The following is a 17,509-nucleotide window of genomic DNA, read 5'->3' as shown; positions in this document are numbered from 1 at the left end:
GGATGAGGCAGGAGGATCACAAGTTCAAGGCCAGCCTCAGCAACTAAGCAAGGCCCTAAGCAATTTATTGAGACCCTGTCTCAAAATAAAAAATAAAAGGGCAGAGGATGTAGCTCAGTGGTTAAGCACCCCCCGGTTCAAGGTGAAAAAACAAAAAGAAAGAAAAAAGAAGAAAGATTTAAAATAAAATACCTAAGTTTTCACCTTCACAAACTAGAAAAGAACAAGCAAAATAAGCAATAGAATGTAAGGAGACACAGTAACTATTAACCTAGAAGCCTATACTCAGCAAAACTGTGTCCAGAACAAATCAAACACATTTTAAATCAGATAAAACCAGAGTTTTGAGTAGTTCATTCACAAAGTCTCTATAAAATAAATAACTTAAAAGGAAAAAAAATAATAATACCACATGGAAATACAAGATACAAAAAAAATGGTCAGCAAAGACAACAAACATAGAAAACAATAATTTCTGATTTGTAGATGCAAAAACAAATAGGATGGTGATACTGAAAGTTTTGTTCTTGTCTCTGTTGCCAATCCAATAAGAAGATCAAAGTTCTGAGATAAAGGAAAAGAAGTTTTACTGATTTACTAGTGAAGGAGAAATACAGGGGACTCCTATCCCAGAGGCTGTGATTCTCCCTGCTAGGGAAACACAGGGTTTTAAAAGAGAAGTACAAGAGCTGGGATGCAAACATTATCAGTAGATAGAATTAATCAGTGTCAGTTGATGTCCTTCAGAGAGCTGTTGCTCCAGTTTCCAGGTTTGGAGTTCTTTATTCTAGTGGGCAATGATATTCTTCTAGGCAGTGAAGGACACACAGCTTAGCCTGGGACAGGAAAAATGCCAGTCTTGTTGCCCCACTGTTAGGGAGGAGGAGAGGGGGAATAATAAAGGGGGGAAGTGTCAGTTTTAAAATGAGCCACCTGTGCTGCAGCAGCAAGGTTTATACTCAAAGCATAAAGTGGAGCCCTGTTACAAGGGAATTAAAGCAGTGTGTGACAAAAGCAGAGATTTGGAAGGAGCATTTGGAGTTAAGTTAAACTATTATCAGATTCACACAGTGTTTAGTAAGAAGGCAAAAACATTAATAAAATCTACCATCTTAAATTTATATATATTGAAACCTCTAGAAAACCTCTTTTTTTTTTTTTAAAGAAAGAGTGGGGGGGGAGAGAGAGAGAGAGAGAGAGTTTTTTAATATCTATTTTTTAATTCTCGGCGGACACAACATCTTTGTATGTGGTGCTGAGGATCGAACCCGGGCCGCACGCATGCCAGGCGAGCGCGCTACCGCTTGAGCCACATCCCCAGCCCCTAGAAAACCTCTTAAGTAAATGAGAATTCATATGTTAGTAGAGGTAGGAAAAGGAATGAGGTTAGGGTTGGGAGACCTTATTCACGCCAAAAGAAGACAAGGAACAAAGGAAGACAGAGACAGAAAAATAGAGCCAATAGTCTAAGATAAGAAGATTAACATATATTGGAATAAATTAGTACCACAAATAAATGTAAATTAATTAACCTAAGAATTTTATTTTGTTGCTGCTGCTATTTGCTTGAACACAGTGCTAGGGATTCAAACCAAGGCCTTGTGCAACTAGAGAAGCACTCTACCTCTGAGCTCCACCCCCAGCCCTAGAATGAAATTTTTTAACTCAAAACTAAACCATAAGATATTTCCAGGGGATAGGTTATAGGATATAGCTTCCCATTACTATAACAAATACCTAAGATAACTGAGTTAGAAAGAGAGAAGGTTTCTTCTGGCTCCCCATGTTGAAGGTCTGTCCATGGTCAATTGGCCCCATTGCTTTGGACCTGTGGTGAGGCAGTCATCATGGTGGGCTCCACATGTGGAACAAAGCTGTTAACCTCAGGGAAGGGACTAGAGAAACCAGAGTTCCACCATCCCCTTTAAGAGCATGCCCACAGTGACCTCTGGGCCCCACCTCTTAAAGTGGTTTCACCACCTCCCAACAGCACCATAAGCCTTTAATACAGGCCCTTTAAGGGACCTTCCAGATCTGAACTATAGCAGCAGGTAAAACTAAACTGTAAGAACAAAAGTAAAGAAGAAAAGACAGCTAAAGGAGGAAAAAAAGTAACTAGGGAAAACTAGACAAAACAAAGTGAGCACACCTTTATTAACGTGAGACAAAATAGACCTTAAGGCCAAAAAGAATTATGAAGATGAACTGAATCACTGTGTAATAACAGAAAGTTAATTACACTGAATAGCATTGCTGCAAAAAAATAAAACAAGAATTTATAGGACCAAAGAAAATTGACAAAACCATAATCATAGTGGAATATTTATCATACTCAATTTAGTTATTGATAAGCAGAATTATAGGAGAATATTTAATATGATTATTTTAGCTGTTGATAGTTAAAGCAATTTTTAAAATAAATAACAAGGGCTGGGGCTGTAGCTCAGTGGTAGAGCACCTGCCTCGCACGTGTGAGGCACTGGGTTTGATTCTCACCACCACATGAAAATAAATACAGATATTGTGTCCAACTACAACTAAAAAAAATTTTTAAAAAAACTATAAAATAAACAACAATACAACCATCAAGCTTGATTTAATAGACACAAGAACACTATACCCAACAGCTAGAGATTACAGACTTTTTAAAACAACATCAGAAACATTGATAAAAATCAATCACATATCAAGCCATAAAACATGATTTTTTAAAATAAATTGTGTCAGCATTCTACAGACTGTATTCTCTATACACCATAAAATTATGAAAAATCAACAACAAAGATAATTTTAAATGATTATCTGTTTAGAAATTTTTAATACTTTTATTTTATTTATGTATTTTTCTGTGGTGCTTAGGATCGAACCCAGTGCCTTATATGTATGAGGTAAATGCTCTACCACTGAGCCACATTCCCAGCCCTGTTTGAAAATTTTTAAAAATAATTCTGTATGATAGAAGTTAAGAAACATGAGAACAATAATGAATATACTACCTACATGAAACCTCATCCGATGTAGTTAAAGCAGTACTTAAAGTATCAATTAAAATGTTTGAGAAAATTAAAAATATGGAAATTAATGAGATTAACATCTTGCTGAAGACATAAGAAAAAGGATATTAGAGGAAACACTGAAAAGAGAAAAAGAAAATCAAAGTAAAAGAATAGAAATTACCAAAATAGAAAAGAGAGGCAAAATAGAGAAAAGTTACATGGCCAAAAGTGGAAACAATGAAATTTGAAAACTTCTCATGAAAATGATCTAGAAAAAAGAATACAGAAAGGAGTGAAATGAAAGAGAGATTCAAAAGATCAGAAAAGAATATTATAGTCTATGGGTCATGTGCATAAGTTAGAAAAACTGGACTTAAAAGGACATATTACTAGAAAAATATAACTCCTCAAAACTGAATCAAGAAGAAATAGGAAATCTGATTGGCCCTACAGACAAATTAAAGAAGTGAATCTACACTAAACTTCTTACTAAGATCATACTCAGTTTTAAAGGCAAGTTTTACCAGGCATTCAAGGGTCAGATTATTTGTAGCAATTTTAACAAATATCCACAATTTCTATGGCATTCCTTCCAACCATAGGGGGCACTATTCTGTATCCCCCTCTCCTTGAATGGGCTCTGTGACTGTCTGACCAGTATAATCAGCAGAGGTGACACCACCAGAGCCAGGCCTGGAGCTTAAGAGACTAGCTGGCTTCCATCCCCTGTCTGTTAGGAATGCTTGCTCTTGGAAGCCAGCCATCATTCTGAGAGTGTGCCAAGGGGCCACATGGAAAGGGCATGTGTAAATATGCAGCCAAAGCCTCACAGAGGTGCCAGCCAAGAGCCACCCTCAACTGCCAGACATGTAAGTAAAAAAGCTTTGAGATAATTCTAGCTATTCTTTCCTCTGCATTAGCTTTCCAGCTGCCCCAGTTGTCAACACATGGAAGAGAAACAAGTTGGTCTACCACCCTGTTTACAAAAAATTACAGTTTTGTAAATAAAATAAACACTTGCTGTTTTAAGTCTCATGATGTTTGTATGCAGCAAGAGATAACTGAAACATTCTATTCTTATCCAGCTACCCCAGAGAAGAGAAAGAAAACACACACACACACACACACACACACACAGGAACACTCCATCTTAGTTCATTTTATGTTCTTGAGATTGGATACTTTATAAAGAACAGAGACTTATTTCTTACAGTTCTGGAGGCTTGGAAGTCCAAACTTCAAGGGCACTTTTTGTTGTATCATCCCATGGCAGATGGCAGAAGGCAGAAGGAAGAGAGAGAAAAGAAACAAAAGAAGGAAGGACGAAGGATATTCCCACCTCAAGTCCTTTTATAATTGGTGCTGATCCATTTATGAAAGTAGAGCCCCATGATATAGAGACCTCCCATTAGGGCCCACCCCAACCTTGTTGCAGTGGAGATTAAGTTTCTAACACATGCTTTATGAAGAACACATTCAAACAATAGCACTCCACAAATCATTAACTCCATACATATTCAATCAAAACCTAAAAGGAGAATTTTTAAGAAATTTGATAAGCTTAATCTAAATTGTTTTATAAAAGAGCAATGAACCAAGGACAGCCCTAAGGAAAAAACTAAGTGGGCCGGGAATGTAGCTCAATGATAGAACACCTACCTAGAATTTGTGAGGCCCTGGGTTTGATCCCCAGTACCACAAAAAGGAAGAAAGGAGAAAAAGAAAAAAAACTGAGTGGATATGACCTGCCAGAAAATATTTATTTTAATGTTAAAGTGACTAAGTCACACTAATGCTTCTACAGAAACAAACAGACCAATGAAACAGAACATAACATAAAACCAAGAAACCTATGTTCATATTTACATTAACTTAATTCCAGACCAGCAAGTGCTGAGATCATTTATTCTAAAGGAAAAAAATAAAATTGGATCTCTCCCTCCTACTATACCAAAAACATCCATAAATCATGAATGGATAAATACCAGTTATAAAAGGACTTGAGGTGTGAATATCTTTCCTTCCTTCCTTCTTTTCTTTCTTCTCTCTCTCTTCCTTCTGTCTTCTGCCATGTGATGATACAACAAAATTGATAATTTAAATGTAAAAGAAAAAACACAAAATTTTAGAAAATAATATGGAAGATTATTTTCATAATTTAAAGTAAGGAACAAGGGGCTGGGGATGTGGCTCAAGTGGTAGCGCGCTCGCCTGGCATGCGTGTGGCCTGGGTTCGATCCTCAGCACCACATACAAACAAAGATGTTGTGTCCGCCGAAAACTAAAAAATAAAATATTAAAAATTTTTAAAAAATAAATAAATAAATAAAGTAAGGAACAGATTTTTTAAAAATATTTATTTCTTAGGTGTAGATGGACTCAACACAATGCCTTTATTTTTATGTGGTGCTAAGGATCGAATCCGGTGCTAGGCAAGCACTCTACCGCTGAGCCACAATCCTAGCCCCAGGAACAATTTTTTAAGCCAACCACAATTACAAAGAAAAAATTATAATCACCTACATTAAAATTAAAACTTCTCTTCATCTAATTACAGAAAGTAAACCAACAAAGCAAAGTGAAAAAAAGCAATCTACAATCAAACAGAGTGACCAAATACAAATAAAATACAAACCAAGTCCTTAAGAAAAAGATAACTTATAAAAAATGCTCAAAAAATACAAATGGCCAATAACGTGAAAATATGCTTAAGCTTACTAGTATGCAGGAAAATGAATAGAAAAATCACAATGAAATACTACTACAGAACTATCCAAAAGGAAAATTTTAAAGTTTCACATACTAAGTATCAGGAAAATGTAGAACACTCAAATATTGCTATTGAAATTGGTATAAAATTGGTACAATTATCTAATAAAATGAAAGATAAGTATTATCCATAACCTAGCAAAATCACATAAAAACATATACTCTAGAGAAATTTTTGCACAAGTGGCCCAGAGTAATAGCACCACTGCTAAAAATAGGAGAAAGAAGAATATCTGAACATAATCTAAATATCCACACACAAGTAATGGATAAATGCAATTATTATAAAGTGGAATGCTTTACAGCCACAAAAATGAATGAATTATGATGCAATTTAACTCAATGACTGTCAGGAACATAATATTACAATAACAAAACAATACACACAAATTGACACCATTTACTACACTAAGATTTATCTCACTTCAGTCAGAATGGCAATCAAGAATACAGGCAACAATAAATATTGGCGAGGATATGGGGGAAAAGGTACACTCAGACATTGCTGATGGGACTGCAAATTGGAACCACCACTATGGAAAGCAGTATGGAGATTCCTCAGAAAACTTGGAATGGAACCACCATTTGACCCTGCTATCTCACTCCTTGGTTTATACCCAAAGGACTTAAAATCAACATACTACAGTAATGCAGCCACGTCAATGTTTATAGTAGCTCAATTCACAATGGCTAAATTATGGAACCAACCTAGGTGTCCTTTCAATAGATGAATGGATAAAGAAAATGTAGTAAATATATTCAATGGAATATTACTCAGCTTTAAAAAGAATGAAATTATACTATTTGCCAGTAAATGAATGGAGTTGGAGAATAGCATGCTAAGCGAAATAAGCCAATCCCCAAAAATCAAAAGCCAAATGTTTTCTGTAATATGTGGATGCTAATTCACTATAAGGGAGGCAGGGCAATAGAGAAGAAAAGAGTTATCTTAGATTAGGTAGAGGGAAGTGAAGGAGGGAAAGGGAGGGGATGTGGGGATAGGAAGGATAGTAGATGAAACAGACATTATTACTTTATGTATATATGTGACTGTATGACTAATGTGATTCTACAACATGTACACTAAGAAAAATGAGAAATTATATTCCATCTATGTATGATATATCAAAGTGCATAAATGCATTCTACTGTCATATATTAAAATTTTTTAAAAATTCACATCACTTATATAAATTTCAAAGCTGTGCAAAAGTAAAACTATTTTGGCCAGGCATAGTGGTAAATGCCTGTAATCCCAGAGATTCAGGAGGCTGAAACAAGAGGATGGCAAGTATGAGGGCAACCTAAGAAATTTAATAAAAGCCTATCTGAAAGTAAAAAATAAAAAGACCTGCGAATGTGGCTCAGTGATAGAGCACACCTGGAGTCAATACAAGGTAGCACAATAACAACAAAAAAGAATAGTAGATATAATCAACATATAAATTTGAAGCAAACATAGTGAGTTTTAATAATAATAATTTAACAAAAATTTAATCAATAAATGTGACTGGATATAAATAGCAATGACAGATCTATGGTTAGTCATCAAATTAGAAAGAACAAATCAGAAAATAAAGGAAAAAAACCAATGTGTACTGAGCACTTATTATGCACAAGGAAAATGTTGCTCCATACTAAAGGCCATCCAGCAGGCAGAATGTATAGTCCATATATTACATCTAGGTTTATCTGATGCTAAGGTCAAAATCTTTGCCAGTATACCATATAGGTAATAGACCAAGACAGTCTAGCAGCAAAACATTTACAAATTTTTATTGAGAAAGCATTAGTAGCCAAAATTATGCTTCTATTACAAAGTTTATTTGTATCAACTTGGTATTTGTATATTGTGGCTTGGATGTGAGGTGTCTCCTTACAGCCATGTGTTGTTAGGCAATGCAGGAAAGTTCAGAGGTGAAATTATATTATGAAAGTTGTAACTACATCAGTGGATTAATCCATTTGCTGGATTAATATTTGAATGAACTACTGAGTGGTAACTGTAGGCAGGTGGAGCTTGACTGGAGATCACTGGGGTGTCATGCTCCTGAGGATTATAATACGTTTCCTATCCTGGCTCTTCATTTACATATATTCATAGTCATTCTCTCTCACTCTCCCTCTCTCTCTCCCCCCTTCCTGGCTACCAAGAGCTGAGCAGCTTTCTTTTTCCACACCCTTTCATTATGATGTTCTGCCTCACCTCAGGACCAAAGCAATAGAGTTGGCCAACCATGGACTGAACTTCTGAAACAGGTGAGCCAAAAATAAGCAGTTACTCCACTAAATTGTTCTTGTCAGGTATTTTGGTCACAGCAATAAAAAGCTAAACCCGTACATTTCTATTCTTTGGGGATTTTACATAAATATCATTTAATTGACTTATAGCATTATCTGATATTAGGCAAATGAAATACTAATCTCAGTCCACAAACTCATATGTAAAACAAATACAACTTTGGATATTTTAAAATCCACTTTAATTTCTGTAGACACCCTGTCCATACCCCATTAACCTCATGGTGGAAAGTAAATCTTGGTCAAGTCCAAGTGCTCCTACAGGGCACTGTGCTTCAGAGCTCTGATGGAGTTCTGAGGAGCATGTAAGGAGGCAAAGAGGGGCTCCTTTGCCCCTCTGTCCTCTGGCAACCTCTATCCTGCCCCAGATCATTGGTGCACACGGGGACTGGTTCCTAACTCCTCATCGTAATCTGTGAAGCTCGTGAAGGTTGGGAGTCTCTCCCCACTGCTTTTACACCCACTTCAGGCAATCCTGATGACTTTATTACTTTATTCTACACCTCTCTGAGCTGCACAAAACACTTTAAAGGTGTAAGAAATAAGAATGGAGAAGTAGATGGACTCAAGATCAAAAGGGTGCCAGATTTGAAAGCTTAAATTGCACTCTGTAGATTATTTGGAGGCGTTAAATTCAACACTGCATAATAAAACTATAACAAAAGACATAATTTCAGAAGAAAGCTGCTAACACCTTCATGCCTGGGCTGGAGATGTAGATCAGTTATATAGTACTAGCTTAGCATGTGTGGGGCTCTGGTTTTAATCCCCAGCAATTAAAGAGAGAGAGAGATAGAATGGCCAAGTCCATCTCATAGAAGTATTCATGATGTCAATTCCACCACATGCACAAGTCTTAACATAAGGAAAAAAATATGAAAAAAAATGGATAATATGACACCTCCTAAAGATCAAAATTCTCAACTAATAGATTCCAACAATATTACAATGGGTGGAATCTCTGACTGGATTCAAATGTGACATGGCACTTTTCTGTTGCAGGGTTTAATTTTTTCTTGGATCAAAACATGATCCAAGAAAATACAGATAACCAGTTAGGAACACAATGCAGGATGTGAATGAGAAATTCAGCAAAGAGGCAGAAACTTTTAAAATGAATCAATCAGAAATATTATACATGAAGAGCTCTGTAAGTCAGGTAAAAACTTCACTTGAATTTCTCAACAACAGACTAGACCAAGCAGAACAAAGAATAGTGTGTCTTGAAGACATTCTTTCAAAATATCATATTCACACAAAAAGAAGGAAAAAAAATAAGAACAAATAAAGAAAGAATTCAAGATATTTGGGATATTAAAAGAGTAAATGATATTTGGGACACTATTAAAAGAGCACATCATTGGCATACATGAAGTAGAAGAATTAGAAGTGAAGGGCATAGAAGAGGACATATCATAGTCAAACTGTCAAAAGTACAGGACAAAGAAAAAAAAATAAACCCTGCAACAGAAAAATGCAATGTCACTTTTAAGGACAGCCCAATTAGACTAACAGCAGATTTCTTAGAAGAAACCCAAAGGTCAGGAGGATATTGAATGATGTATTTCAGGACCTGGAAAAGGAAAGCTAACCTTCAGAATTGGAGGAGGGGGAAAGATCTTGAAAGATTAGCAAAACCTAGAGGAACTTACAACCAACAGATCAGCCTTACAAACGATGATTCAGGTAGTCCTACATACAGAATGGAGTGAAGATAACTTATTGTCATGATAGCATTGAAAGCATCAATCCCACTAAAAGATTATCAAATCCTACTAGTAGATGCAAAAATGAGAAACAAAAAAAGAATCAAACATTATCAATACAATAAACCATCAAATCACACAGATGATTAAGAGAGGAAGAAATGAACAAGGATATTCAAAAGCACTAGAAGAAAATCCACAGAAGACATACAAATGGCCAACAGGTATATGAAAAAATATTGAACACCACTGATTTTTCTGGAAAATGCATATCAAAACCATAATGAGATATCATTTCACCTCATATAGAACGGCTGTTATCAAGAAGACAAGAAATAACAAATGCTGGGAAGGTTGTAAAGAAAAGGGAACTTTTATACACTGTTGATAAGAATGTAAACTAGTACAGCCATTATACAAAACAGTACAAATGTTCCACAAAAAACTAAATGTTGAATCACCATATGATCCAGCAGTCCCATTACTGTATATATATACCTAAAGGAAAAAGCCAGTATGTCAAAGACACATGTAGAATCCCATGTTGATCCCAGCACTACTTCACAAGAGCCAAGAAATGGAATCAATCTAAATTTGTCCATTGAGACATGAATGGATATGGAAAATGTGGTTATATACACAATTAAATACTATTCAGACACAAAAAATGGACGATAAGATGAAATCCTTTGCAGCTACATGGATGAGTCTGGAAGACACTACTTTTTAAAAGTTGGTCTTATAGAAGTACAATGTAGGATGGTGGTTGCCAGAGAAGGGAAAGGGTTTCTTCTGAGAAATCTGCTCTTAGTCTAATGGAGCTATCCTTAAATGTGACATGGCACTTTTCTGTTGCAGGGTTTAATTTTTTCTTTGTCCTGTATTTTTGACAGTTTGACTATGATATGTCATGATATTTGAGGTTCTATAAGCTTCCTGTACCTAAATGTCCATGTCTTTCCTAAGATTAGGGGGAGGTTGAACAACAAGTAAAAAGTTACAGGTAATAGGAATAAGTCCCAGTGTTCTGTTGCACAGCAGGGTGACCATATTAATAATCATATTGCAAATTTCAAAATAGCTTGAAGAAAAAATGTTGCATGTTCTCATAAGAAAGAAATTTTAAATATGTCAGATGATGGATATGCTAATTATTTAAATTTGATTATTCTATATTGTGTAAATATTTCCATAAAACTAATTCCAATGTTTTCCATTCCCTTCTGTTTCTCGCTTTCTTTCAGGATTCCATCTTTTACCACCTCCCAGCATCAATATAGGTAGTCTCAAGGATCTAACCAAAGTTCTATATTATTTTCTAGGCTTGCTTATATCCCTGCAACCATTGAAATGCCAACAGTTAGGCAGGAGTCCCCATATTTAAATTTATTACTTTCATTTAAAGTGACTTAGTCTTTTTTTTTTTTTTGCCAGAGCTGAGGACATTTATCTTTTATTTGTACTTTTTAGATATACATGACAGTGGAGTATATTTTAACATATTATACATACATGGAGTATAACGTCCCATTCTTGTGGTTGTACTTCATGTACAGTTACACTGGTCTATATTCATAATGAATTCAGGAGAGTTTTCTTCAATTCAACTATTATTTTTGATCTGAACAAACAATGGAACTTTGCCTGAGAAGTTGTAGGGAGTAAAAACCAAGAGAATTGGAAGAGGCTGAGTGAGGCTCATTATGCTAATTCTCTGGGGATCCCAAGTCCCACCAAATGACAGAGATAAATAGATCCCTCAAGAAAACAAAGCTGCATGCCAAATCTCTCAGCCCTGCTGTCACCACACAAAGACATGGGTTTATTCCAGGGTAGTGCATCTACCATCTCCTATAGCCCCAGCACCTACAGGAAAAACATCATCACAGACACTGAGCCAAGCAAGGAAGAAGAAAGTCTTTATCACTCACAATGACCTCATTAGGACAAGAGAAAAATGAAGAAATGTTCCAAAGAGTAACTGCACTTTTCCAAGGCTTCCCCCAGGAAGAACCTGCTGAAAGTGGAAGATTTTGAAGCAACCTCAACTCATCAGTCCCTTTGAGCTGAATGATGACAAAGTCCAAGGAAACCATCCTACTCTGGGGAATCCAGCTGTCCACTCAGGAGGCTCTGGAAAAGGACACATGTTCTTAGAGAACACCACCAAACTCATGAGATGGACATCTCACACAAATACTATAAGATTTGCATTTAGAGCCCACAAACATTATTGCAAACAAGAAATATCCACAAGACCCAGTTATCTTCTGTACTCCTGTGAGAAGTGTACCCAAAATGACCTGATTGGGATTTCCTAGAGGGCTTCTGGACACTGGACAGTGCACCTTCAGGGCAATCTCCACCTTGGGAGCTCAGGAAAAAGGAGAGAAGCGGTGGTTTCCTCAAATTTTTCTCTTACTGGCACTTGTGTTTAACTTCTGATTTTAGTCTGGCATACAAGGCTCTCATATATACCTTTGCCCCCCCAATCCAGCTCAATGCTAAAACAGCAGGAACTAAATCAACAGTTAGTCCATCTGGGCCATTATGTCACTCGCTCACACTGGGGACTCTGCCTGCCCAGAGTGCAATGTTGGCCCACCCTGTGCTCTGCATCTCCTTGCAAAACACAAAGCTCTGAATGAAACTAACTCTGAATGAAACACTCTGAATGAAACTCTGACTGCTTTTCTTTAGTTGGGGGAGACCTTGCCTCATTCTAAGTGGACCAGAACAGTTCAGAAGAGGATGCAGTTCTAACTATGGCAAGACAACCTCCAGGTCAGGTGTACTTTCCCACTGGACATGACACAACTGCCCCCTAAAATGATGAATGGTCTGAGGTGGATTGTACAGCCACGTCCAGGTGCTCAGGCTGCCACACAAGGTCTCTCCTTATACTCATCAGGCAAGTAGGATCAAGGGGGAAGTGCCTGGCACTCATGAAGCAGTCTGCTTCCCTCTCTAGCTAGAAGGCCTCCCAGTGGTGACATCTAAATCAGAATGGGGATGGGTGACCAGGAATGACAGCTAACATCAGTCCTGTCTATGGGCTCTATCCCTCAGCTGGTCTCAAGGCCTTTGCTAGGTTTATCTATGCTGAACACATGACTCAGGGTGAACTCAGGCCTTTCTCCTCCATCCCACCCATATTCAGTCCCTCCTCACCTTGGGGCTGCTCCTGTCCTTCTCCCCACACTTCCCACCCAGTACTTCCCCCTGGGTAATACTCATTCTACTAGGTCCTCATGATGCTACTGGGTATCTCATACATGTCAAATTCTTCCATTGTTCTGGGGAAAGCTGGGTACATTTCTTGGTCTCCTTTGAGCCAAAGCATTAGGCTGCAAAGACCTCTTTTTCAAATCACTGATGAATCTAAACAATGTATAGAACCTAGAAATGACTTCAGGGGAGAAGTCTTAGTTTTATCCTCAGGGGCTGATGAATATTTTCTGCTTTTTAATAAGTGTAAATAAATGTTAGAAATAATGGTGGTTTGTGGAAAGACTTTGCATAGTGTAGAAAGAAGGTAAAACAATTAGAAAGGGAATGTTAATATATTTACCAGTTTGTTCTCCCTACTGATACCACTTCCATCCCTTCATGCCCCTGCCCTTCCTGCACCTCCTTCCTCCCAGTTACCCAAATTACTGGTTCCTATCTTATTCTGTAGTGACTGGCAAATAATTCTTGCTGTAGCTATATCTAATGATGCTTAATGCTGACTTTTTTTTTTTTTTTGTAGCCTGGATTGAACCCAGGGGCACTTAACCACTGAGCACACTCCTTTTTTATTTTTTATTTTGAAACAATATCTCACCAAGTTGCTGAAGGTCTTACTAATTTGCTGAGTCTGAACTCAAACTTTTGATCCTCTTGCCTCAGCCTCCCAAGTGGCTGGAATTACAGGTATGCACCTCCATTGCAGGCTACAGATGCTGACATTTAAAGAGAAATCTTAAGTGTTTCTTGGTTTGAAGTTTTTCACTGCTGGGAGCTCTCTAGCAGATCCAAACAGACTTCTATCTCCTTCTAAGCCCCAAAACCACCTTCAGGAGGGAGAATCTTCCTTGAGAGAATGTTTGTGAGGAAATGGTTCATCTTATGAGGAAAAGTCTGCTTGGCATGTTGATTTTCCAAAGTTGTGGTCCCATAGTATATACTACATATGTGACAGGTCCTCAACCACCTGTGTGTCACCCTCCCACCAAGTCCATCTCTCAGACATCTGAGCTGATGTTATTCACTGTCAGTAAATGTCATTAAACTTCATAATTTCAAGAAAAAATGTATCCAAAGTGGCAAAAAGTTATGAAGTTTAGCAAATAAATTTTTTTACTAGATGGAAAACAAATGAAAACTATAGAAATAGAAATAAAATGTGATAATATTATCACAGACATAATCTGGAAGACATAATATGGAAGCACTCCTTCATTCAGGAGAGAAGGCTTTATAGAAAGATAGTACTTATTGAGGAAAGACTAAAGGATAAATAGGATTTGAGATGCTGATTTGTACAAACTGAAAGAATAACCTGTGCAAAAGCACAGGTGCAGGAAAGTGAATAAAGAACCCCAAATTTACAGAATCTGTTGTATCTGGAGCTCAGGGTTTGTGGGAAGATGTGCTAAGAGAAGAACTTGTAAATATCACTGGGAAAGGACCATTTAAGAATTCTGAATGACAAACTCCCATATTGGAATTTTTATTTATGTAGTAGATACTATCTGAGTTTTCTTCATTTTATTTATGAGACTTCTGTGTTCTCTCATAAATATCCTCTTTCTTTTTATTCATCTAAATGTCAAGAACAACATCAACAACTCAGATAATCTTAAACAGCAACACCCTCAAATATGAACTATTTGCAGATAAAAATCCAATAGTGCAGGGATGACATGAACAAATAGTGTTGAATGTGGGTTATATAGAGAGGAGCAAAGAATTTGTTGAGAAATAAGAACAAAAGGTTGGTTAAGAAAAGTCAGAAAGGATAACTTGTGTTTCTTTTTTTCATTTGTTTTAATTAGTTTTACATGAAAGTAGAATGCACTCTCACACATCATAAATGGAGTATAACTTCTCATTCTTCCGGTTGCACATGGTGTAGAGTTACACCGGTCAGGTAGTCATATGTACATGAGTAAGAATGTCTAATTCATTCTACTATCCTTCCTACTCTGGTGCCTCCTCACCTCCTTTCACTCCCCTCTGTCTAATCCAAGGTCCTCCATTCCTCCCTAGCCCCAACCTCCTTATTGTGACTTAGCATCCACTTATCAGAGAAAACATTCAACCTTTGGTTCCTTGGGATTGGCTTGTTTTGCTTAGCATAATATTCTCCACTTGCATCCATTTATTGGCAAGTGTTAGGGTCTGTAAACAAGTCAAGATGGAGCCTGGCATTTTGCCAGAGGGAGTGGTTTGTGAAGTAACGCCAGCGAGCTATTAAGTGTGGAGATTCCTTATTGGTTGACTGCTGTATCTAGTTTATGTTAATTAAGATAAACTGTGTGGAATGTATCTATACCCCTCCTGTCCTACAATAAACGGCTTCCACTCCTGCTTTATCAATCTACACAAGTTGCTCGTCACCCCCCGTTATTTTGCTGCAGCCGGACTGCGGCAGGCAACAGCCACCATTTTATTCTTCTTTAAGGTTCACTAATATTCCATTGTGTATATATACTGCATTTTCTTTATCCATTCATCCATTGAAGGGCACCTAGGTTGGCTCCATGGTTTAGCTATTGCGAATTGAACTGCTATAAACACTGATTTGGCTGCCGTCACTGTATAGTATGCTGATTTTAAGCCCTATGGGTATATACTGAGGAGTGGGATAACTGGGTCAAATGGTGGTTCTATTCCAAGTTTTCTGAGGAATCTTCACTACTTTCCACTGTGATTGCTCTGATTTGCAGTCCCACCAGCAATGTATGAGCATACCTGAAAGGATAATTTTTAATTCTGAGCTTTACTGAATCGCCTCTTTCTTCTAATACACATATCAATCAGAGACCAGGCACGAGACAGGCACCCCAGAGGCTCTGCAAATAAGTCTTTAGTAGCCAGTAGTGAGAAAACGTGTCCTTCATAAAAGTAAAGGATTTGTTAAGCCCCAAATAGGACACTCATACCTCTGTCTTTCCTGTTCCAGTTTGTCCTCAGATGCTCAGAGCACCACAGACCCTTATGCTCACCACCTTTGATACTCCAGCTTCAGCAGAGGTCAGAGGAGCCATGGGGAACCACACCACTGTCACCGAGTTTGTCCTGCTGGGCCTCTCAGATGCCTGTGAGCTACAGATGCTCATCTTCCTGGGGCTCCTCCTGACCTACCTCCTCACACTGCTGGGGAACCTCCTCATCGTGGCCATCACCCTTGTGGACAGGCGCCTCCACACCCCCATGTACTACTTCCTCCGTAACTTTGCTGTCCTGGAGATCTGGTTCACCTCAGCCATCTTTCCCAAGATGCTGAACAACATCCTCACAGGACATAAGACCATCTCCTTAGCTGGATGCTTCCTACAAAGTTTCCTCTATTTCTTCCTTGGCACCACAGAATTCTTCCTATTGGCAGTGATGTCCTTTGACAGGTATGTGGCCATCTGTAACCCTTTGCGTTATGTCACCATCATGAGCAAAAGGCTGTGTGTCCAGCTAGTGCTCTGCTCATGGATGACAGGTTGCCTTCTCATCTGTGTTCCCAGCTACATCATATTTCAGCAGCCGTTCTGTGGACCCAATGTCATCAACCATTTCTTCTGTGACAGCTTTCCACTCCTGGAACTCATATGTGCAGATACGAGTCTGATAGAGCTTTTGGGGTTTGTGATAGCCAACTGCAGCCTCCTGGGCACTCTGGCCGTGACGGCCACCTGCTATGGCCACATCCTCCACACCATCCTGCATATCCCCTCAGCCAAGGAGAGGCACAGAGCCTTCTCAACCTGCTCCTCCCACATCATTGTGGTGTCCCTCTTTTATGGCAGCTGCATCTTCATGTATATCCGGTCAGGCAAGGGTGGGCAGGGGGAGCACCAGAACAAGGTGGTGGCATTGCTCAACACTGTGGTGACCCCAACACTCAACCCCTTCATCTACACCCTGAGGAACAAACAAGTGAAGCAGGTATTCAGGGAGCAGGTGAGCAAGCTCCTCTCCTAAAGCTGTGGAATCCAAAGACTGAACCAAGGCTGGGGTTGTAGCTCAGTGGCAGAGCACCTGCCTAGCATGTGTGAGGCACTGGATTTGATTCTCAGCACTACATGTAAATAAATAAAAAATAAAGGTCCATCATCAACTTAAAAAAATATTTTAAAAAAGTCTGAAGCTAATAATCCATACTAAGAGCTAAGAGAATATAAGTCCTTTCAGGATATGGAGCCTTTTCCATTTAGAAAAATTCCGTGATATATTTCTATGTGATATTTCTGATGTGCCAGTCCCCACACAACTCACCGTAAACTCAAAAGCTTTCAGTATCCTGGAGAAATTTTATTAATTACTTGCTTTGAATGCTTTGTTCATTCCATCTTTGTCTACCTGGTTTTCTAACATGTCACAAGCTCTTTGAGGACAAGGACCAGCTCTGCAATTCTTTCTTGGCCTCAAATATTAATCCATTGTCATAGCCATGAGAATGGGTACTTAGACACTGATTGATTGTTTTATATGCTTGTTTCTGTAACACTCTCAGAGGAAAGAATCGTTCTTTATTTG

The 17,509-nt window shown here is 38.1% G+C and overlaps 1 protein-coding gene across 1 annotated transcript; it reads left to right on the top strand.

Moving 5' to 3' along the window:
• The first annotated feature begins 15,938 nt into the window (after positions 1 to 15,938).
• LOC107143977 (olfactory receptor 49) lies at positions 15,939 to 17,037 on the top strand. The gene has a single exon (XM_015487835.2). The coding sequence runs from the start codon at positions 15,953 to 15,955 to the stop codon at positions 16,952 to 16,954; it is 1,002 nt and encodes a 333-aa protein (XP_015343321.2). The 5' UTR covers positions 15,939 to 15,952; the 3' UTR covers positions 16,955 to 17,037.
• Positions 17,038 to 17,509: the final 472 nt, after the last annotated feature.

The sequence above is a fragment of the Marmota marmota genome, unplaced genomic scaffold (genome assembly GCF_001458135.2).
Source record: "Marmota marmota marmota unplaced genomic scaffold, marMar, whole genome shotgun sequence".
Taxonomy (NCBI): domain Eukaryota; kingdom Metazoa; phylum Chordata; class Mammalia; order Rodentia; family Sciuridae; genus Marmota; species Marmota marmota.
This window is presented reverse-complemented; position numbering and strand designations above follow the sequence as displayed.